Here is a 24,515-nt window from a genome sequence, read left to right as displayed (position 1 = left end):
TCGAGCTTTCAGGCCAACAGGGGCTCTTTTAACGTTTTAAATGAGAAAATAATACATTAAAATAAAATCCGAAGTTTTTCCTTCTTATTTCCAAATGTATTATATGTTTACACAAGACAAAAAAAATTAAGTGAGTATAATACGCTTCAACAGAAATGGGATTTTAATTTTTTAACGTTTGAAAAATCCCCAAACAGCATTATGTTTTACTTTGGCGAGCCCAAACGCCGTTGTGACGTCATATCCCTGCGCCCTGTTTCTAAGTGACGCAGCATCATGGCGCTGTTTCCAGCGTTTGCAGAAGAGGCGAGCAACAAAGTTAGAGATTCTTCCACAGGTGATCCCGGCTTCCTGTAATACACGGTTTTTAATGTCAGTTAGCAGTCACCTGGACGCTCTGTTAGACTGACAGTCTGCCGAAAACTAAAATCTGACCGAAACAACGACCTGATATTCAATGTCAGATCAGCCGCTCGTCGCTGGAACTGAATGACACAAAACATCTTAACCTCTTTTAGCTTTATCTCTCATTTCACGATACGTGTTCCTCTTGGAAGTCCAAGAAACTCGCTATCTTTTAGCTAAAACAGCGACGATTTTACGTCTTTATAATCTAAACGACTTGTCAGTATCTTTAGATACTCTTTACCCATCCTGCTCGTGTCATTACACTAACGTTTTATTGACGTATTGAAGCTTCGGGGTTCATTTAATGAATAATCATTTAGTGCCTCCCTCCCTCCCCTCTCTAGAGGATTTTTTTTTTTTTTGTCTCATTTCACTTTTTTTATTTAATGAATAAAAAATGAATGAGGACGAAATTTTGACTTACTACTATGAATATTTTCAGAGTTGGTATTTCAAAAAAAATTATAATACTGTATAAAAGTCTTGAGCCACCCTTGGTTTTTGATATTTCTCTGCTTTAAAAATGGAAAATAGACTGAGTGATTTCTTGAAATATGTGGGAAAATACATGGAGGTACAGTATATATGGTAAAAACTCAGTTTGTTCACATTTAGAAAACATGTCTCTGAGGTAGCTTTCTTGTAATTTCTTTAAGTACCCTTTAGGAATAGTTTTACAGGCCTCTTGAAGGACATTCAAAGCTCTTCTTTTAATGTTGGCCACGTTTAGATGACCCCACACTGTTTCAATAATTGAGGTCTTGGCTCTGGGGCAGCCAATCCATGACTCATAGTGTTTCATTGTGTGTTTTTCTACCCAGTTGTAGTTTAACTGCATTCACAGTAAGTTTGGGATGATTGTCGTGCTTAAAAAGAAAGCTGTTGCCAGTCATACATTTTTCAGATTGTATTACATGGTGGGTGAGAATCTGATGGTACTTCTGTGTTCATAATTTCATCAGCTTTGACAAGATCTTCAATACTGCTGGGCAAAATGCAGTTCATCTGCAGATAGTTTTTTTTAGGCCTGTTACTTTTGTTCTCCATTCGTCCAGTTTCCTCAGTTTTGCCCTCAGTTTTCCCTGCACAACATCCAGAGATATGCCATATTTTCAGCTAATGCCCCTTAGGGAAGAATCGTGTTGTTGGCGCAAAAATGCCATGTTATGTCTGTTAGACGTGTTGTGGTCCAAAACCTTCGCACAGTGCAGTATCACTACTTGGGATAGACAGATTGCATTGTTCATGATTTCTAAGTCCTCCTGATTATCTTGTAATTATGTCTTGTCTGCTCTCATTTTCAGAGTTTGATTGGCTGAAGAATAAGAGTTTTCAGACAGGAGATGCGCTCTCTCTTCACGGTCGATTTCTAGAGAAGACCAGCGAGGAGCAAAACAAGAAGGAACCAAGGTAAAAGAATCACAACTCTGATCACTGAACTGTGAAATGTGTTGGTTCTTCCTTAGAAATTCATCGCTGCCCAGTTCAGTCGCAGAAGGAGACACAAACCTCCTTTGGGTTATGTCAGGAAGAGCATCCAGCTCTAAAAATCTGCCAAATCAAACTCTTCCTCTCTTCCTCATTGACTCCCAGTGTCAGCAGAGATGTCAGCTCTGAAGAGGACAGAGAGGATGGTGTGGCACCCAGAAAGAAGAAAAGGAAGAAGAAACAGAAGAAAAAGCACAAAAAAAAGAGTGGGAGGTATTCGCACAGCAGCGCATCTGACTCTGAAACCATCTACCCGAGTGATCTCAAAAAGGAGCAAGAAGCCAAAAGGTACACAAACATCTTTAACATCACTGAGGCATACACTTGTAATTTTATACACTGAGTATAACCTCGCTTCTGTTCTGTAATTATGTTTGTGGGAAACAGGCAGGAGGCTCCTCAGTTAGCGAGCCATTTCTCTTGGTTGGATGACCTCCAGTTGCCCACAGAGCAGCTGTTTTGTGTGGACCGAAAAGCAGACCCCGCCAACTGGACTTACAAGTCTCTGTACAGAGGAGACGTAGCCAGGTAAAAGACACATGACTCTTTTTTCTTTTTAGCCCTTCACAGAAAAGACTTGCACACAAGAAGAGACACAAAGAAAGTGACGTTTATGCAAACATTTGACACAATTACATCATAAACAGTGTCGTTATAGCCCAACTGTGTCTACATTTCCAAACAGTCCATGCTGCACAAAGTGCTCAACAATGTAAAATCCCACTAAAACAAATACAATTCAAAATAATGATGCAGTAAAATATAGAAAAAAACAAATAAATAAACAAACAATATAACTGAATAAAAACAACCAAAACAACAACTAATGCTGTTAAAACCAAAATGTTTCGGTAAAAGTGTGTTAAAAGCCAGTAATTGCCTTTGTTTGTAATGCTTGTATGATAAAAACAAGCACACATATTCGGCGAGTTTATTGTCATAGCTTTCTTCTTTTCAAAACTTGTGACGTGTTTAAGGGACGTCTGTATCAACGGGCTGGTAAAAAATGTGCTAAGCTTAAAAGGATGTAACATCACGGTGTCACATTTATTCCAGGATTTAAGTGGACTGAAATATCCCTGGCACCTTCTGATTTTTCCCACGTTGGTCTTTAAAAGCTTAACTCTTTAAACTTAACTTAAATTGATCTCAGGTGTAGCCATGCTCACATTTAAGACTGTGTTTGAATAGTTTCCCAACATGGTGCAATATGACAGGACATTATACTTTATTTTTTTAATCTCACAAAGAAAAAGGGGAAAAAGTTTGATCACTTTCAATAAATGAAGCAGTGTAAGAATAAAAAGGATGAGTTGTTTAAAGAGTTTTGTTCAAGGCGTGGTTTGTATTTTCCAGCCATGTGAGATGCCTTTTTTTATACTCTGAAGGTAAAAACACTTCTGCAAAGGATACACTTGTGCTCTTCCTATAAGCCTCCTCTCTCCTTTCTCCTCTGTCCATCAGATGTGTCTTTTAGGAATCCTCATACAGTTTAAGGAGAGCTGAGACTGTAATGTCTGTAGTTAAACCATGCTCCCAAAACCTGGGATTCATCCGTTTGTTTGTTTTTTACTTATAAATGACTGGCTGAAGGTTTTATTTTGAACCAAATTATAAAGTTACATGGACTGTATAGTTGAGTACAGAATAAAAGCTACAATCTGAGATGAGCTGCACTATTTTTGTGTTCCAGGTATAGAAGGAAAGGCAGCTCGGCTCTGGGTTTGGACTTTCACAAGCAGGGGGTCAGCTGGGAGGACTCAGAGGTGACTAATAAGAAGAAGAAGAAAGGCGGCGACGGGAAGAAGGCAGCGGACAGATACTACTCTACAGTCAGTCGACAGCTGCTGAAGGCAGCGCCTGCTCTTCCTGCATTACCAGCGAGTTTTGATGGTAGCGATGGCACCAGTTCTGCAATCTTCCTCCCTCTGTGTGATGATGAGGCAGACAATAAAGAAGGGGAGAAAGGTACGGGGTCTAGCTGGGTGTGGCAAAGAAAGAATTCAGCCACTTCATGCTTAATGTGCCATTATAGTGCTGATCCTTTTTGAACTGAAAGTCTCATTTAGACTTGCGCAAGTGACCAAGAAGAAGCAGATTAATCCAGAAAATGTCAGCAGCGTTTGATGATTGTCTCAAGGAAAGAAAACAAGATTAGACCTTCACATTTTTTACGGGCCTTGGCACCACTAATTTGAGAAAATTATGAGTCTGTTTGACATTTCTTTGACTTTTCTGTTTATCTCATCTCCCTCAAACTTTGGAGATCTGAGTGAGTGAGATCTCAGTGAGTTTGAGGTTGTTTGGCTGTTGTCAGTTCTCATATTTTTGGCTAAAATAATTTTCTCTGTTAGAATATGTATTAGTAGTCACACAGTTATGCTTTTGGGTTTTTTTGTGTGGCTTTGTTAGGATCTTTATCTGCATGCACATCCATGTCCCAATCTTCTTACCCCCAAGTTAAATCATCCAAAAAACAAAAAAACGCTTAACACTCATCCTTTAACCCCCAAACAGACCTTTAATGGGTGTGGAAACATTAAATGGTCTCAATTTTATGTAGCTTTGAGACTCTGATGAACTAAAACCAGTAGGTCAAGTTTCTTTCTATAGCCCATTTCCAAACAGTCCATGCTGCACAAAATGCTTAAGAATGTAAAATGCCACTAAAACAAATAAAATGTAAAATAATGATGCAGTAAAATATAGAAAAAAATAAATAAAATAACTCAATAAAAACAACTAAAACAACAACTAAGGCTGTTAAAACCAAAATGTTTTGGTCAAAGTGTGTTAAAAGCCAGTAATTGCCTTTGTTTGTCATGCTGGTATGATAAAACAAGCTCACATATTCAGCGAGTGTATTGTTATAGCTTTCTTCTTTTCAAAACTTGTGACGTGTTTAGGGGACATCTGTATAAACGGGCTGGTATAAAATGTGCTAAGCTTAAAAAGATGTAACATCACTGTGCCACATTTATTCCATTTATTCCTTAAAATGTAACTGATTTTTAAAAATGTATTTATCTTTTTAGCTCACATAGGGCAGACGTCATCGGTGAATCCCCTCGGTGTGTATGACTCCTCGACGGCCCTCTGGCTGCAGGGGAAAGGACAGCAAGACCAGCAAAAGGAGGACGCTCACACAGAGGAGGGCACTGCACTTTTGGGTGGCAGGACCGAAGATTACAACAGGCGGCTGAGAGAGCAGCCAGCAGACACACAGCTGTGGATAGAGTTCATACGATATCAGGTACACACGCTGCTTTATAATACTGCTGCAGGAATGTCAGGGCTTCAGAACGTGCTTTCTTTTAACAAAAGTTTACGGACTCCTGATGTGTGCTCACCTCTCATGAGAACATCACAAGAAGCAGTAATCAAATGCATCAAGACAGTGGAAATGTTTTTTTTCTGACTGACAGCATTTTATTGTCTGACATCTGAACCTTCCCTCTACTCCTATCCTGGACTCTGAAAGTGCCAGTGAACTTTCAGGAGGAATGTTTCTCTGAGGCAAGTGATCACTCACTGTACCGAGAGGAAATCCTGCAGCGTGGGCTCCTTCTGCATCTCTGAAACTGCACTCCTCACACTGGTGCTCCAAAACACTCTCACAAAGATTGAATATTTAGTGTTTGACGTTCTTTATTATTACCAAAACAGCAATGAAAGTACAAGAGGGTTGATTTACTTGAATAACGTTCATCCACTGAAGAACCATTTAGGTAATTCAGAAGTAGATTTGATGAACTCCTCAGAGGCTCATTCATCTAAATTGCCTGCAGCAACTGTTCAAAATGCTTCTAAAGTTTTAGAGATGTGCTGGTAAAGGCTTACGCTGGTTAAATCATACACATAAGTCAAACCAGGAGTCTAACTCAGTGTCACTACTAGCCGCAATAGGAAATCAACACAACAGGGGACAGACATAATTAGTTAATTGATATGCTTTCATTTCATTTTCATTGCAAGTTTCACAAAGTCTTCTTGTGTGCATAAAGCCCTCAATCAGTCACAGAAAAGCAAGAAGCACGGAGTTTCCTCCAACATGCTCTTTGGCTTATCAGATAAGGTTTGGGTACTTCATCGCCTACTTCATCCTCTAGGATGAGGCGAGTGCAGCTGTGTTCAAAGGCGAGGAGGAGCAGCAGGGCAGTGATGCTGCTGAGCGCCGCAAGTCTTCCTACAGGGCAGTGCTGGAGAAAAAGCTAAGCATTGCAGAGCGCGCCGTGGCCACCAACCCCCTCTGCATAGCTCTGCAACTCGAGAGACTCCGCATCTGCCAGGAGCTCTGGGAGCCCTCTGCTCTGGCTAAAGAGTGGAAGAAACTGGTATGTCTATGTATGAAGGTCACAACAAGTCCCTAAAATGCAGAGGAAACCCTCAAGAGTGTCGGAATCTTACTGCTTCTATCAAAAAAATAAATGTCACATACAAGTAACAAAGTTGCTCTTTATTTGTTGTGTTTCAGGTGTTTCTCCACCCAAACAGCACCCCCCTGTGGAGGGAGTATCTGCTCTTCACCCAGAGCTATTTCAGCAGCTTCACCGTGTCCAAGGTCAACGCTGCGTACGGCAAGTGTCTGAGCACGCTCAGTGCTGTCCGAGACGGCAGCATGGTGTCTCACCCGGCTCTGCCAGGAATAGAGGAGGATATGTTGGGTAACAGACATTTCATCATGAGATTCATTCATTATTCAGTCCTGCTTGCTTTGTATGACTACAAATCCCACATCCTTTTACTTTCTGCCCAGATATCTTCATGCAGCAGTGTCACTTTCTGCGTCAGTGTGGTCATTCGGAGAAGTCGACTGCCATGTTTCAGGCAATGATCGACTTTACTTTCTTCAAGCCTGACAGCGTGCGAGAGCTGTCCACTAAGCAGCAGGTATGTTCTCGCTGAGTTTTAATGTTGTAATCTACTCTTAGAGGACTTGTGTGACATTTCAGGAGTTATACAGTGGCTTGCAAAAGTATTCGGCCCCCTTGAACTTTTCCACATTTTGTCACATTACAGCCACAAACATGAATCAATTTTATTGGAATTCCACGTGAAAGGCCAACACAAAGTGGTGTACACGTGGGCAGAAAGTAAAAGGGGGCCGAATACTTTTGCAAGCCACTGTATTTGTTGCTCAGAGTTGAATGTGATGATCAGTGAAGTGGCCTTGGCTGGTCATTTAAATAATAAAAAAAATAAATTCTAACCTCGTGTAGTTACATTTCTGCCTCTGTGTCCACAGGTTGACTTCTTTGAGCCGTTCTGGGACAGCGGCGAAGCAAGGATCGGGGAGCTGGACGCCAGAGGCTGGAAAGCCTGGATGCTCCAACAAGAGCGAGGAGGTTGGCTACAACCCACTGCAGGTAGGTAAAACACACACACTTTACAGTGCACGTGCCATTTCATTTATCCATCAATTTTATACTGTCTATCTGGGTTTGGCTCATGAGCCAACAGTTTAAGCAGAGATCCCCAGACCTCCCTCTCTCTCTGAGACCAAAGAAGATGAAACTCTGCTATATGACTGCACCTACAAATTCTGTCTGTGAAGAGTTATTGCAGTTTGTGTGATCCAAGCTCTCTTTATGGGGATGTAATTAATCTAATCTTTCTTTTTGTTTCCACAGAAGAGGAGGAAGAAGAGGAAGAGGATGAAGAGGAGGTGAAGGACAGGACCCAGCCCAGAGGTACCATCTGGCTGGATGTGGAGTCATCTCGTGAAGCCACAGACTGGTTGCCCTGGAGACCCGACAAAGCCAAGGGCCAGTCAGAGGAGGACTGTGAGGATCCTGACAGACAGGTGATGTGTTTGATTGTTTTAAGACAAAATATTCTTTTTGTTGAACTTTACCATGTAGGTTGACCTCTCTGCTGACCTCTATCTCTAATTCCAGGTGTTGTTTGATGACATTGGCCCGTCACTGATTTGTTTGTCTTCGCCAGAGCTCCATCTCCGCCTGCTTCTCCGTTTCTTGAGCTTTTTGGGTTTGCCTGTGGACTCAGTGCTCTCGGTTTCCCCAGGTCAGCCTGGCTTGCTGCTGGAGAACCTTTCTCTGCTCACTCAAGGTAAAACAGTCTAAACAAGCTTTAATTTTTTCAAATCTCACTGAGGTGAGAGGAGTCTTAAAAAAAGCAACTTTTTCCATCCTAGGTAATGCTCCCCAGCGTCCTCTGACCTCCTATGATTTAGCTGATGGTGGCATTAACTCTGTCGGTCACATGACCACTCTCCAAGGAACACGGAAGTGGGTGGGGCTTGGGAAACAGGGTGAGAAGTTCCTCACGAACTTGTTCAATATGCTTCAGCCTGTGCTTCCGCCCCACCACCGAGCCTTCCTGTCACTCAGCTGGATCCAGTACGAGAAACTCAAGGTAGGAGTTGGTTCATTTGACTACATTCAAACTCAAAGTGAGGTCAAACTAACCCTTACACTCTTCTGGTTCTTGGTGTTTGCGTCAGGTCATGCGCTGCTTGCACGGCGGAAATAAAAAGCGCCTTCGTTCTCAGGGGAAGAGCAGCAAGCGAGTTGCCAAGCGGCTGCTCAAAGAACCAGACAATCGCTCATCATTAGTGTTGTGGCGGGAGTACGGCCACCTGGAATGGCTACTGGGCAACCTGGATGAGGCCCGCAAAGTGTTCTCCACTGCAACAGCGCTTGGGGGAACCAAAGGGCTGAGCAGTCTCGCTCTGTGTGATCTCTGCCTGCTGTGGTCCCAGCTGGAGTTGGAGGATGGAGCGAAAGAGCGAGGGGGTCAACCGGCTGATGTAACAGCATCCCCGGCTGTGTCTGTACTGACCCGGCTAGCAGAAGGAACCTCTGCATCGTCCACTTCATCCTCCCTCTCCACGGTTTCCATCCTGAAAGCCAGAAAATCGTACGACCAGACTCTGGCTGCCAGTTTATCAGCACTGGACCAAAACAGTAAAGGTTTGTTTTCTGACCCGTTTCCAACTGTTTAACTTCTCAGAGACCTGCCGTGAACATTTTTACTACAAATCCGCACTCACTGCACAATCAGAGTAGTAGTAATTTTGTATTTTCTCTTTAATTTTTTCTCTTTTTAGTTTACTCCACTTTATTTTTTTTGTGTTTCATTTTGCTTAATTTAGTAAGTGCTTGGCATATTTATTAGACGATTTATCATTACTTAAGAAGGGCAGAACAGTATAATAATAATAAAATGAAACATGACAAACACAGGAAGCAACGTAGCAACCAAAGATAATGGCGTTCAGCGAGTTAAAGCAACAAATGTGAAATGGCTCCCGAGTTGAACTTTTTCTCAACATCGGAGCTGCCAATGAGAGTGGAGGATACAATTGTTTTAAATTTGAAAGGATGGTAAATACATTAGAGGGTTACATAGGCAGCCAGAGCCTGTAGCAACCAGTAGTCAGGGACAAAGCGATGTGCTATAAATGCATTGATTCCATTGGACATTGAAGTCTTAAATATCTGAGACAAAGCTTCCTCCGCCTGGTTGTTTACAGATTTGACTAGATCAGAGATTTTCTGGATATTTTTATTTCCAGAAAAAATATCCAGAAAACAAACATCCAGGGTTTTTTTTTTTTAATTTATTTCATATCAGTTAACCAAAATATTTTTTCACTCATTCATTTAGCTTGCTCTTGTCCTAAAAGCTGAGAGCGTTGTGCTTGACTGGGTCATGCTTTTTGCTGTATGTGAACTCTCTTGTTACCTATTGGATACACCTGAACCAAGCTTTTCTGGTGGAAACCATCTTCCAAACTAATATATCTTGTTGAAAATGTAAGAGTAGTTAAAAATGAGCCCCTTCTCTTTTTGTGCTTGAGCTTTTTGTCTTATCCTGTCTTCTCCAGTCCAAGACGACCTGATGGCAGAGAAGCTGAGGTTGAGAGGTCTGGTTGGCTGCTACGCTCTTTTCCAGTACCTCACGGTGAGCGTGCAAGCAGCCAACGCAGTCTACACCCAGGTTAGAGAGAAGATGGAGGAACTACACCGCACGTTAACAGCTGAACAGCAGCTGAACAGCAGCAAGGAGGGTAAGCTCGCAAGAGCTGACACTGACTCAAACAGGCCCTGTGTCAGCAGAGTAGCTGCTGAGTGTGAGGCGTTGGCCTGGCAGCAGGCGGCACTGCTCAAGTACCACAACACCGTCGCTGTGTTTCCTCTGGTGACACTGAGGCAAACGCTGACATCGGCCCTCCCAGTCTGGACCACCAGCGTCCCTCTGTGGAGCATTTATGTACAGGTCAGGCTAATAAAAGCACATTTTCCCCCATTCTTCTCTAGATATGTTTCCCAAAGCCTTTTGAGCCCTAACCTTATTTGTTTATTTTGGCCTGACTGACATTTCCATGTGATGTGTGCTTCAGGTGGAGAACCGTTACCATACCGCTGGCCGTGCACGCCGGTTTTTTCACTCTGTAACCAGAAACTGCAGCAGCGTGGTGCCGCGTCTCTTTGCCATTGTTGCTGAACAGCAAAGGAAGCAGCTGGTAGATGCAGCTCAGAGGTAAAACGACAAAAGATGATCACAAACATCAGACAGCAGGATCACATTAAAGTTCACATATCATTTACATCCTTGTGTCCAAAAAAGCAAAATGCCATGTAAACTACAAATAAAAACAGAAGGTGATGATTTCAAAAGTATTTACAAAAACTACATTTAAATTGCTCGTTTCAAAAAAGTCCAGTGAAGGACAACAAAGAGTATAAAAGTTGTTTAATGCTCAAAAACGTTAATAAATCCATCTGATGGAACATCACAACACAAAAGCGATTCATAAGTAGCATGATGAAAAAAGAGCATCTCAAAAAGTTTCAGTGTTTAATGTTGTTTAAATGCAGATTTAAGTGATTTGCAGTCTCGCTTTTAGTTTTACTTAATGCAGCTTTTATAGAAACAGAAACAGTTTGCACATTATCAACTGATAATTAGCACTTACTGCACATTAAACTGTACATGTCTGCGGTATTTATAGATCGTGTTTACATGATGATCCCTTATCCATCCTGCCGGAGAATGGCCTCAGCAACCGCATCCGTGGACTGTTTGAAAACGCCATAGCAACAGAAACTGGGGCTCATTGTCCTTTACTTTGGAGAATGTACATCTACTTCCTGGTGAGACCAGTCATACAAACTCACATTGATGCTGTTCTGCCCTGGAGCACTAAAAGTTTTAGGAAGATTGTAGAGACCCGATCCTGCTTGAATGAGAAAAATAAATTTTGTATCTGAAAGCTTTAGTGTCGTTTTTAAAAAGGAAAAAAAAAAACATTTTAGGAATATTATTATGTGCATTTTAGGAATAAGGACTAAAATGTCCTCTTTTTAAAAAAATATTAAACATGGAAACAAAAGTGTAGAAGTGCTTCTGTGCATGTGGATACACCAATATCATCCATGCTTATATTGTGCGTGTAACGTGTGTACGTGTGAATTTGTAGGTGTGTGAAGGAAAAGTGGATAAAGCCACAGGAATCTTCTACAAGGCCTTACAGAATATCCCCTGGTGTAAGGTGAGGCACACATATACTGTGAAAGTGATATTTCCCAAAGCTTGATTTGTAGTTCTGTGCTGAGTCCCTGCAGAGTCGTCAGGTGTTGTTGTACGAGTGAAACTAAGTTAGTACAATTAGCCACACAGTAGGCAACACTATTTGTTATATGATTTCATTAAAGATGTTGCCACTTGATCAATATGCTGCCTTGCTCAGCATATTATTACCAAACTAAACTTATCGCCCTGTTGTTGTGTCATGTAGTCATCATTGCAAACTAAATCAACATCAGTGCTGTATGTATGTTGCTAGTACATAAAATTCTCCCTCCTTTTCTTTCTCTGTGTGTGTGTGTGTGTGTGTGTGTGTGTGTGTGTGTGTGTGTGTGTGTGTGTGTGTGTGTGTGTGTGTGTGTGTGTGTGTGTGAGAGATCAGGGTTTGTATATGGACGCAGCGCAGCTGTTCCCCGATCACCTGCAGGAGTTTGTAGACCTGTTGACAGAGAAAGAACTGCGAGTGCGACTGCCTTTAGAAGAATTGGACATACTGCTGGAAGACTGAGCACACACACAATCTTAATTCAAGTGTGTGTTCAAATTGTCAAATTTGATGGGAAGAAAAGGACAAGCACAAAGGCAAACTCGACACATATATAGCTGCAGTAATTTGAGAAAAGAGCTGGGTTTTGTTTGTTTGGTTTTTTTGTATAAAGTGACACAAAATGCTTTAATTGCCACAACAAACCACTAAAACTGTATTTCTTTTACTTGATATTGTCAATAAATACAAGATTGATCTATGTGACATGCCTTAATAAAACATGTAAAATTTATACCGGAAGTTGTTACATTCCAACTTATTAAGAAAAACTCTGTGGAAGTAAGAAAGGAAAACGCTGCCACTCAGCATATTACCATGTTGCCACCTCTTAAAGAGTTTTTAATATTTTTTTTTTAATCATAATAAATCAAGTAAGGATTATATTTTATTTTCTTTGTTAACAAACATCTACTGCACTGCGGAGTAAATGGGAACAAACTTGCAGGATAAAAAAAAGACGAACTCTGCTGTGTTTCCGAGTAACCGTATTATGGAGAGAAAAAGAGCAACAAAATTCAAAGTGCGGCCGACATGACCGCAGCCGAACACGTGAGAGCTCACTGGATCAGTTTCTCATTGATTTACAAGTCCAAATGTTTAGGAAGACATCTCTCTTTTTATGTATTCTCCTTTGAACTTGTACAGTATCTTAACTCAATTACCCAGCCAACATGTATATATGGGCCCCACCTGGTTTTTGCTCGGGCTGGATGGGTACCATGTGGGCATGGGCTCAAACTGGGCTTTTTGTATGGGGCCTACTTGGGTTCTTCACATTAAACCCATATGGGCCATCCCAAGTGAGCACTTTTAGTAGGTCCTAGCTGGGTCAAACATGGGAAACACTTAACTTGGTCCAAAGTGGGAAACACATGTAGGACCCACTTGGGTTTTCCACCTGGGATAGACATGGGCAAACACAGTCATTTAAGGATAGGCTGTTGTTGTGTGCCCCAGGTGGGGCAAAGTTAGGTAATCAATATATGTTTTAGTATCGATGACACAGGTGGGCCCCACCTGGTCAAACTAAATGGGTCGCACATGGGCAAATGCAAGTCAGACCCTGAAAACATGTCTATGTGGGCCCCAGGTGGGGCAAAGTTAGGTAATCAATATATTTTTTTAGCACTGATGACATAGGTGGGGCCCACCTGGTCAAACTATATGGGTCGCACATGGGCAAATGCAAGTCAGACCCTGAAACATGTCTATGTGGGCCCCAGGTGGGGCAAAGTTAGGTAATCAATATATTTTTTTAGCACTGATGACATAGGTGGGGCCCACCTGGTCAAACTATATGGGTCACACATGGGCAAATGCAAGTCAGACCCTGAAAACATGTCTATGTAGGCCCCATATGGGTTATGTTAAGTTAATATGGGCATATATTTTATGTGGGCTCAAGATTGTTTAGTATATATGGGACCCACTTGGGTTTCTCACATGAAAGCCATATGGGCAAAACCAAGTGGGAACATATAGTAGGTCCTAGCTGGGTCAAACATGGGAAACACTTCACTTGTTTCAAAATGGGAAACACACGTAGGACCCACTTGGGTTTTTCACCTGGGTTAGACATGGGCAAACACAGTCATTTAAAGAAAAGCGTTTGCTGTGTGCCCCAGGTGGGGCAAAGTTAGGTAATCAGTATATATTTTTTAGTACTGATGACACAGGTGGGGCCTACCTGGCCAAACTATATGGGTCACACATGGGCAAATGCAAGTCAGACCCTGAAAACATGTCTATGTGGGCCCCATATGGGTTATGTTAAGTTAATATGGGCATATATTTTATGTGGGCTCAAGATTGTTTAGTATATATGGGACCCACTTAGGTTTCTCACATTAAAGCCATATGGGCAAAACCGAGTGGAAACATATAGTAGGTCCTGGCTGGGTCAAACATGGGAAACACTTCACTTGTTTCAAAATGGGAAACACACGTAGGACCCACTTGGGTTTTTCACCTGGGTTAGACATGGGCAAACACAGTCATTTAAAGAAAAGCATTTGCTGTGTGCCCCAGGTGGGGCAAAGTGAGGTAATCGGTATATATTTTTTGGTACTGATGACATAGGTGGGGCCCACCTGGTCAAACTATATGTGTCACACATGGGCAAATGCAAGTCAGACCCTGAAAACATGTCTATGTGGGCCCCAAATGGGTTGTGTTAAATTAATATGGGCATATATTTCACATGGGCTCAAGATTGTTTAGTATATATGGGACCCACTTGCGTTTCTAACATCAAATCCATATGGGTGGGCATCCAATGTAGGTCCTAGTTGGGTTAGTGATGGTAAATGTGTACATTGGTTCAAAATGGTAGCACATGCTTATGTGAGGATTCTTCTTCTGTGAAGAGCCTGAGAAAGTGTTATTTGAATAAAGGAGGATTTATTCCAAACAAGCCCATCACAGATTGCGCACAACCCAGGGAGTTCTGAAAGTCAAATTGTAAAAATAATCTCAAAAGAAAGTATGAACATAACTCTCTTTTATAACCTGCAGACGGCACCCATGTGGTACCATTCTCTAAGAAATCACCCTAACTTTAACATATTTGGCACAACCTCAGTCTATCACTTTTGCTACCCTTACGTACAGTCAGATGTTCTTGACCCTTCATTTTTGACCCTCTCAGTATTTAGCCTTGGCTAGCAAATGTACTCAAAGTCCACATTGAGACCTCACGATGTTATGTGTTATCAGACACTACAACCCAGCTGTCAAGTGAGACTATAGGAACTTTGGTGTTTTTGAACATTCAATGTTACTCAAAACACTCTGCACACTATTCCAAATAACTGGTTTGAAACTGGTTACTTTTTAATTTTAGATTTCATTTTATGTACTTAATGTGAACTCTGCATGGTAGGCTGCATGGTGAGGCTCAGATAAGATAAAATAAGGACTTCATGATTCTTCTTAGGTAAATTCACTTGTCACAGCAGCAATAATAAGTGATTAAAACGGACACAAGAGTAGAAAAAAAGAAAAGCAAAAAATACGAATAAAAAACCTAAGATAAAAGTGAATTACACAGACAAAATCCAGATTTGGCATTTGCAAATTAAGGATTACTGGTTGTTCAAACAATTAAGACTATTTACTTGAGCAAACATGCAGTTGAGGATTTTTAGTAGATCAGACACACTCTACTGTATTAGAGAAAAGACAGTTAGTTACATGGAAGATGGAAGTTTTGGTTAATCAGATCCAGTAAAGCTCCTGAAGTATATTACCGATCTGTTAAAATGTTACTCTTCAAACTTGTGCCCTCAAATTATATAACCAGAAATAATTTATATTTTCTTTGAACTAGTGGAAAGGAGAGGGAATGGGGTCTTTCAAGCAGTCACACTTCAACTGTGAAACTCCCTTGTCCTTATGGTGTATTGACACTATTGAAACTTTTCAAAACCAGTCTAATGTTAGAAGAGCTTTTAGGTAAACTGTTATTCTTCTTCTTATCATTATTATATTTTTATTAATTATATTTTTATTATGATGTTGATTTGGGTGACAATTTTTGATAAATATTATATATTACTTTTTAAAACATATTAACCATCCCTATGCTTAAAAAACTTTTAAAAATAAAATTGTTCTTTTAAACTTGTGCATTGTTTGACTTTTAAAATTTTTGTATCAGGTGTAAAACGACTTTTTAAATAGTTGTTTTTAATGTGAGCAGCTCCTATTGGCTCGTTTAAAAAGAGGGAGGAGCAGATTGCACCGCCTAGCGTCTAGTCTTCGCGGTCTTTCGTCTGTTGCGCCTTTTCTCTCCCTGGTGTTTAAGAACGTGGAGGACAAAAGGATACCAAAGAATCGAAAACTATGACAAAGGTAAATACTTAAAGTTTGATACGTTTTCATCAATGGTTATTTTAGTAACTTTCTATAGTCGTCCTAAACGGTATAAGGGGGAGAAGCATAACATCTTTAGCTAGCAGGTAGAACTGGGTTAATTTGCTGCATTGTCTTTGGCAAACATAATTTAAAGTTAATTAAAAAACTCTTACTGCCTATATTCTACTCAATAAAGTTCATCTTATCTTATTCTGTTTTCATTGCACCATTCTCTCTATACAGTTTTTGAATTTACACACTATAACGTACACGGCAGTTTTTTTCTGTGCTTCTGCAACTGTTTCTTGGGTTTTCCTATAAGGTTTTTGTAATTAATTTAAAAAATTTATATTATTTTTTTGGCTTTAGTGGATTCCTGCTCAGCTAACTCGGCCATTATGCACTACCCAGTAAACAAAATGGCTGAACAGTATTTTAAATGTCTGAACATGAGCTAGTCATACCATGTTACGTAATATTCATGTGCAGTGTAGCAAGGTGATTGTTTAAATTACAGGAGTAGATGCCTGCAGCTGAAACGGTTTTCTGATCTGAATACGGTAATGTTACCAGATATGCATTGTACTATGGGAAAACGGTGGTGGATCAGTGTGTAAAAAGCCCCCAAAAGAAACACACAGTGTCTTTAGCTCAAACACTGTCTGATCACTCTCTTAGATACTGTGCTGTTCCATCTAGTTATTGGTTACTGAGAAATGTTAGGTCATTAATTAATTAAGAGAGTGCAGCTGTTCAGATCAGATGGTGAAGTAGGAAAATGCAGAACATGTTATTATAGCTGAATGCTGTGTAAAATACTAGTAATAAATCTAACTCCCATTTATGGCTTTTACTACTGTGGGGCTAAATAAAAAATTACAGACATAATGAAATCTGCTACAATTACAAAGCTTAAGTTTAAAACAATTATTATATATTAAGCATTTTTTTGCTCTTTTTTTTTTAAATTCTTTTTGCTAATAATGGACTCAATTTTATTATCAACGTCAAAGACCTATTAAACTTTTAAACCATTAAATCCAGGAAATTAGATGCCCGTAAATGTACGAGACACTCTTTATGTCTAGTATCCCCAAATATTTAATAATCCTTTCTAAAAGTACACAAATTTTGTTCTTTTCAATTAAATATTGCATGTTCAATGTATTCTTGAGCAGGTAAAAATTCCACTAAATTAGTTTTTGCATATTTTTAAGTATAATCAAATTTTTATAGTTTGCGAGTACTTTTAATTTGGAGATTTTGCCACTTGATTTGAAGTTTGGATAGTGCTTTATAGTCATTTGTAAATGTTTTGAACTCATCTGGCTTCTTAATAATTTAATAAAAAATTAACAAGCCATGTAATAATTTGAAAACCACTAGGGACCACTTATAAAAAAGTAATTCCTTTTTTACTTAAAGGAATTTAGGATTTATGTCTGTCAAGTCATTTGTTCTGGCATAAGTCACCATTTTGATATATCTTCCTGTGACTTTAAAGTCTGTCAGCTAGTTAGATACATTTTTGCACTGCTAGTGTTTGCTGCTTGAATTAGTCAGTTTATCATATAAACACATGCAGTGCCTTTCAAACTTTTAATTACACTGTTCATTTTGTGCATTAGTAAGAGAATCTTTTATATTGAATTATCCTGGGAAAAAACAAAAATGTTTGTATTTTCTCATGCACTTTCTTTCATTTCCTTATCACGTTTAGATTCTTCAAGATCACAAGCACCATCTTTGACATGTAAGTAACTTTCATATTATTTGTATTACTTATTATTATTATTATTTTTGAAAAGTGATGGTCTTTGGGGCATCCTTTTTTTTTTATTGGTATTAAGTATATATATTTATTTAGGCACAGGAGGCAATGATCTATTTTAAAATTTAACATTTATTTAATTTTCATCTTTTATGCTAACAATAATGCCAACAGTGTTCTCTTCACTTGACCCACAACTCTGACAGTTTTGGTCCTCTGCTCTCCTCACAATTGGCTGATTTCCATCTGAGCTGCTACTGTCAACTGCATTAAACTGATTTTACATTGCCTTGTTATTCTAATCTTTATCTGCGTTTTGGACTCCAAACATTCACACCTGCTGTTAGTAACCAGAGCTCACAAGAGTGTAAGGCGTGTAGTTCAATAAAGTGATCGATGTGTTCACTAGCTGATTTCAATAAACCGGTAACTTATCAAATCCATATTTTATAGGAAGTACATTACTGATAAAAGTGGTAATAAACACGGTAACCAATAAAAATTTAAATTTCCAGTTATAAAAAAAAATACTGCAGTGAGCTCAGTTTTCTAACACCAGGTGTGAACATCTACAGTCTTTAAGCGCTGGTAAAGATTTAAAAATAAAAGCATTCAATAACATAACATTAAACAGTAAATTAGTTTGATGGTGTTGACTGCAGCAGCTCAATGTTAATCAGCTGATGGTGATGGAAGCAGATGAGCGTTTTTCATCATGGTTGTTAGTGATGTGTTGGTCAAAACGAAACGGCTCTTTGAAGTGAACGACACAAGCGTGTTTTTTCTCTCTCTCGCACTTTTTTTCCGCTTCACTCTGCACGCGAGCCTTGTGCTTTGCGCTGGGAAGAGGGGGGAGGGGCGGTTGTTACACACGCAGTAGCACAGTAACAGAGCAGGAGGGAGAGAGAGAGAAAGAGCCAGGGACAACAACATCACATTAGAAAGGTATAGTAATCATCCACAACTATTTTCAATTGCGGATGATAAAGGATTCAGAAAGTTTATTCATGCAGGCCCATATGACAGAGAATGTGCATCTTCTGTTTGTTTTCATATTATAATTTATATTTAATTGTGTTGTGGTTTGCTGCTCTGTTTTGGAAGTTCAGTTGACGCTAGAAATGGGTTTTGGAGTTTGTACATGCTTTGTCTCTAGGGGCCACCATATATATTTATATATAAACATATATAAATAAAACCACGTTTCTTTTTTTACATTAGTAATTCCTTTGGTTCATAATTTTATATTGTTGTTAATAATAAATTAATTAAAGCAACAAAACAACCTGAAGAGCCGGTTGGGAGCCGAAAGAGCCGGCTTTCTAAAAGAGACGAAAATCCCATCACTAGTTGTGTAATATGCTGGTATTGATATGATCAAAAATGAACTGAGTTGTTTCGTATTCTATAGAAATTGTACATCTAATTAATAACAAGGCTTTCTGCTGATGTTATTAATTAAAAATTTATTGTTTTATTTTTAAGCAACAACTTTTTAGCATGCAATCAGTCCATGCTGTACAGGACAGATTTGTAAACTGTGCATACAAAAATAGACTATTTTACAAAATTGCTCTTTCAACAAATGTAAATCACAGCAGATTTTTTTTGTTGTAGGTGCACTGTCACAACTAGAAATGTGGGGGGAAGTCCTCAAAGTTGAAGGCAGAACAGGAAAATACATGGAAATAACAATTTTCCTTTAAATGGTAAATGGCCTGCATTTTTATAGCGCTTTTCTAGTCCCTAAGGACCCCAAAGCGCTTCACACTACATTCAGTCATTCACCCATTCACACACACAATCACACACTGGCGATGGCAACCTACATTGTAGCCACAGCTGCCCTGGGGCGCACTGACAGAGCACATCAGTAAAGGTCGATCTGGATACTTGATAACTGTTGGTATAGGTATGACATGAATTTGAATCTCCATTATCACAGGTTTTAATTGGGAGGGAACATGCAGATATACAGGAGGACTATAAACAGCAATTCCTATTGCATACAACTGTTTTAGAAAATACCAACAACACTGTTAATTTATCACTTGCTGGTCTATAGACTTTACAGTGTGGATGGATGGAAAATCCATCTGGCTCCACTCTGGCTGAATTGGTGCTACAAACAACTCTGCGCTCGGCTTTCCTGGCTGTGTGTGGATTTAAACTTACACTAGGGCTGAACGATTATGGAAAATAATCTAATTGCGATTTTTTGCCCCAATATTGCGATTGCGATGCGATATGCGATTATTTTTTAAGGTCTTTGTCTTCTGTATTATTAAACAAAGACAAGCAATACATCATATAGTATGGCCAATACTATATTACATTAATTTTAAACTGTTCTTTCCTGGAAGACAGACCTCTGTTATGATGACATGAGGTGATGCATGAATTGATGACTGACATTTTTATTTAACTTCTTCAATCACAACAGTATATTTGAACATACACAATAGTTTATTTTTAGCTTACAAACATCTGAGCATAAAGTGCTGACAAGGAACCCTGGTGTAAACATTAAAATGAAAGTCAGTACAATGTGCAGATTGCAGAAATATACATAAAAAAAATCAGTGGCTTTACCACACTCAGTTTTTCGACATCTGTGAACTACTAGACAGTCATTCAATTAAAAAATAATATTAAATAAATAAAACTAATAAATAAAAAATACACACATCTTACTGATCTCTGCAGTCAGTAACATTACACATAAAGTGCAAACATAATAGCTATTGTATAAACACACACACAAACACGCCTTTAAAGTTTAAAGGCGTGAAATTGGACGGTCTAGTTCTGATTAGCGTCACCGCTGTCTCGGTGGAGTTTAATAAACTCGGCCGTCTGCTTCTTGCTATCTAAAATATAACCAGACACTGGTGTAAATTCTCGACTGTCTCATACTTCTGTTTAATAAGTTTTCTGTTTGACGTTTAGTCAGCTGTGTGAAAACCAAGGAGGAACCCACCCGGGGGATTAATAAAGTTTTATTTTATCTAATCTAATAACTTTAATCTCAGCCAAACCGATTTACTCACGAACAAACAAAACACTGAAAAAAGCCCAACAATAACATTTTTAGGTTGTCTAAGTGACTTATATATTACGTTTAACCCGAGCAGCGAAACTCCGCGGTGATCTGAAAATGATGTGCCGGGAGTTGTGCCGTTCTCGGCCGCATCAGTAACCCTCGAGCTCCCGGCTAGCTGTCGAGCTGGTGGGTAGCAGACGCCTCTGAAAACGTCGAAGCACTTTTGCAAATATGGGATATCTTGATAAACCGAGCAGATATTTGATGTTTACACAACTACTTTCTCGCCTGAAAATATTTTAAAAGTTTATTTTGTGACCCAGAAAGATTAGTATGAGTAATTTTAAAACTTAGTAGCGGCCGCCATTGCTGGAAACTGGAGTTTGGCTGGGCCGCGCTATGAATTCTGGGATATGGTAGTAATTTGGACAGCCTTCGGCGCGTCGCTGTGACGTAATCGGTCTACAAATGCGGCCTCAGGAGGATGCAGCCCATGAATTTGGACATGTCCAGAGTATAATCGCAGCCTTTGCGGTTAGAAAATTGCACTTGATCATGTCGCGATATTATCGCAAATGCGATATATCGTTCAGCCCTAACTTACACATCCAAATTTTGACCCTATTTTTCTTCCTTTCAGCTGATTGGTCAATTTCATGTCAATCACCAATTAAACAATCCAATCAGAGAACATCTCCAGAAGTTGATTCTGTTCATCTGGACGTAGCATTTTCAGTGGGAGAAAATGCTGCAAGCGCTACGTCCAGATGAACAGAATCAACTTTTGGAGATTTACTTACCTGGATGATTGAGCATGCATCAAGACAATCAGAGAACAGATAGGTTTGGCTGTTGGAGGGCTGCATTACGGAGCTTCAGGTCCTTGAAGAATAAATTCCCTTTTACATACCAGACCAGCATTTTTCTTCATTAGCACGAAGGAAAACAGTCTGTGCGTGTCAGAGTTCTGTGGTTTTTGTGTCACAGGGCTTATAATATGTGTAAAAATCTGGCCAGGGACCATCACATCACACTGCTATCATATTTTTCTGTTGCTATCATGTTTCTTTTCTGAGATGTTGTTACTTTAATGACAGATGTAACGAGAAATCTTCCAGAAAGTTAAATTTTTTATTCTAATCAAATATTTGATTCTGATAACAGATAAAGATTTTTTTTTTTACTTTTGTTCTGCTATTTCATAGTTTATACAAATTTTGGCCAATTCCTATTTATTTTAACCCTTTAGCCCCCAAAAAGTCGCCAGCGACAGGTTTTTCCAAACCTGTCTCGTCAAACCTGAGCTCTGCCAGGGGCCCAACACGCCTGGACTTTTAGAAGAAAAGAGATGTCCGAAAATAAACCACAGGGTCAAATACTTAATTGTGTTCAGTGTTTTAGAGTTATTAATTTGAATTGACTAATTTAAATATTTTATTCATGTACATTTTGATTGCCTTTAGTAAAAATGGCAAAATTTCAATTTCTTTTTTCTTTCTGTTATTAATCCTTGATTACATTCATATAGTATACAGTAGAGGAAAAAACCTACCAGACCTACCAGTTATCCTGCGTAACATTATTGGGGATAAAGGGTTAAGGAAGCGCAATTAATTTTTTTAGTTTAGCTTGTGTTTACTACCATTTTTTTTTTTATCACCACACAGTAAACATTAAGTAATATGTAAAGTGTCCATTTATCCTCCATTCCGGTCCATTATCTTAAGCTTAGGCTGCTGCCCCTCGACCCAATCCGGTACTAAGTAGAGAGGCCCAGACTTCGCTCTCTCCAGGCACTTGGCCCAGCTCTTCCGGGGGAATCCCAAGGCATTCCCAGGCCAGCCGAAAAACATAGTCCCTCCAGCATGTCCTGGGTGTTCTGGGTCTCTTCCTGGTGGGACGTGCCCAAAACACCTCACCAGGGAGGCATCCTAACCAGATGCCAGTATCTAATCTGTCCTTTTTGTATGTTCCCCTCAGGTTGCCATGGTAGCAGATACAGGGGAAACAAGTGTAGACGATGCCACAAGAAGGATGATGAAATTCCTCATATCACCTGAGCTGGCTGTGGAGTACAACATGCTTGGCCGACATGGGGAAAAAAAGTTCAGAGATTTGCGTCTTTTTAATGTTGTGTATGGTAAGTTAGTTTCACTTGAGACATTTGAACTTTAGAAAACTAAACTTTTTTAATAAAGTGTTTGAAAGTGTAACTGAGATTGGTTATCATGCAATTTGTATATATTTTTTGAGGCAATAAAGTGAAATAAACATTGTTCTTTGAAAATCATCACCAAATGAAGTAAGCTAAGATTAACTTTACTTTGGCTTGCCCGTTTTTCTTCTTCTTCATTTGCAGAGGCACTGAAGAATTATTTAACATCAAAAGTCAACTTGCAAGAAGCAGAGAAGGCTCTGTCCAAGTGGTTCAGTGGAGCTAAAGACAGAGGAGGACCGAGGGCTGCAAGGGTACAAAATAGACTTACGGCTCTGTAAAAAAACAAACCCTGCTGATTCAAGATAAGCTTTTGAGTTTTCATCTGACTTTTTCCCCATGTTGCTACAGTTCCAAATATCTAAGGAATTTTGCTGTAGTTTGACATTTCTAGTTTTTAAACGTTTACGCACTTTGGAATACAGTTACGTAAAATCACAGTTGTTGGACAAAATAAATGTGAAAAATGTTGTTTTGTGTACCCTCGTGATTTTTGAAATGGTTTTATTTACAAACTAGATTTTGTTTGCGGTCAGCTTTAATATATTTGGTGTCTTTGTGTCACAGAACCCGTATTAGCCGTCTGAAAAATTGATTTTGTGACTGTTTTACTACATGGGGCCCACTCAGTGCCAGAACTTAGTCAATTCAAACTAGAAATAAGATGCAAATACAGAACCCACTGCTAATGCCATTCCAACTTTTTAGCTCATGTTTTCCTCATGTTGTACCCACTAAGAACTTGAAAAATGGGGCCTAGGTGGGTTTCAGTGTACTTTGCCCAGTTGGGGTCCATTTAGTTCCCAGATTTTACCTATATAACACCGAGATGGGCTTATAAAATGGGGCCATTATGGAACCCGCGGACAATCCCACTTAAAACCCACTTTTTAGCCTATGTGGTACTCACATGGTACCCACAAAACAACTTGAAAGGTGGGGCCTGGGTGGGTTTCTTTGTACTTTGCCCAGTTGGGGTCCATTTAGTTCCCAGATTATACCAATATAACACCGAGATGGGCTTACAAAATGGGGCCATTATGGAACCCGCGGACAATCCCACTTAAAACCCACTTTTTAGCCTATGTGGTACTCACATGGTACCCACAAAACAACTTGAAAGGTGGGGCCCGGGTGGGTTTCTGTGTACTTTGCCTAGTTGGGGCCCATTTAGTTCCCAGATTTTACCAATATAACACCGAGATGGGCTTATAAAATGGGGCCATTACGGAACCCGCGGACAATCCCACTTAAAACCCACTTTTTAGCCTATGTGGTGCCCACATGGTACCCACAGAAACTTGAAAGATGGGGCCTAGGTGGGTTTCTGTGTACTTTGCCCAGTTGGGGCACATTTAGTTCCCAGATTTTACCAATATAACACCGAGATGGGCTTATTAAATGGGGCCATTATGGAACCCGCGGACAATCCCACTTAAAACCCACTTTTTAGCCTATGTGGTGCCCACATGGTACCCACAAAAAACTTGAAAGATGGGGCCCAGGTGGGTTTCTGTGTACTTTGCCCAGTTGGGGCACATTTAGTTCCCAGATTTTACCAATATAACACCGAGATGGGCTTATAAAATGGGGCCATTATGGAACCCGCGGACAATCCCACTTAAAACCCACTTTT

The 24,515-nt window shown here is 39.7% G+C and overlaps 1 protein-coding gene and 1 long non-coding RNA gene across 2 annotated transcripts; both read left to right on the top strand.

Moving 5' to 3' along the window:
- The first annotated feature begins 233 nt into the window (after positions 1-233).
- Positions 234-12,227, top strand: nrde2 (NRDE-2, necessary for RNA interference, domain containing). Its single transcript, XM_085441655.1, has 19 exons — positions 234-337; positions 1,713-1,818; positions 2,002-2,184; positions 2,284-2,424; positions 3,590-3,864; positions 4,932-5,149; positions 6,006-6,230; positions 6,371-6,560; positions 6,653-6,786; positions 7,142-7,262; positions 7,527-7,699; positions 7,794-7,965; positions 8,051-8,271; positions 8,360-8,828; positions 9,746-10,137; positions 10,262-10,401; positions 10,874-11,015; positions 11,342-11,413; positions 11,831-12,227. The coding sequence occupies exons 1-19, from the start codon at positions 277-279 to the stop codon at positions 11,954-11,956; spliced, it is 3,561 nt and encodes a 1,186-aa protein (XP_085297781.1). The 5' UTR covers positions 234-276; the 3' UTR covers positions 11,957-12,227.
- Positions 12,228-15,704: 3,477 nt separating this feature from the next.
- LOC146685942 (uncharacterized) lies at positions 15,705-23,350 on the top strand. The gene is made up of 4 exons (XR_014916772.1): positions 15,705-15,847; positions 17,571-17,603; positions 22,645-22,804; positions 23,024-23,350. It is a non-coding gene; the product is annotated as an uncharacterized LOC146685942 (long non-coding RNA).
- Positions 23,351-24,515: the final 1,165 nt, after the last annotated feature.

Source organism: Copadichromis virginalis, linkage group LG19 (genome assembly GCF_057382275.1).
Source record: "Copadichromis virginalis isolate Kocher_CV1m ecotype Utaka linkage group LG19, C_Virginalis_male_GT1.1, whole genome shotgun sequence".
Taxonomy (NCBI): Eukaryota; Metazoa; Chordata; class Actinopteri; order Cichliformes; family Cichlidae; genus Copadichromis; species Copadichromis virginalis.
This window is presented reverse-complemented; position numbering and strand designations above follow the sequence as displayed.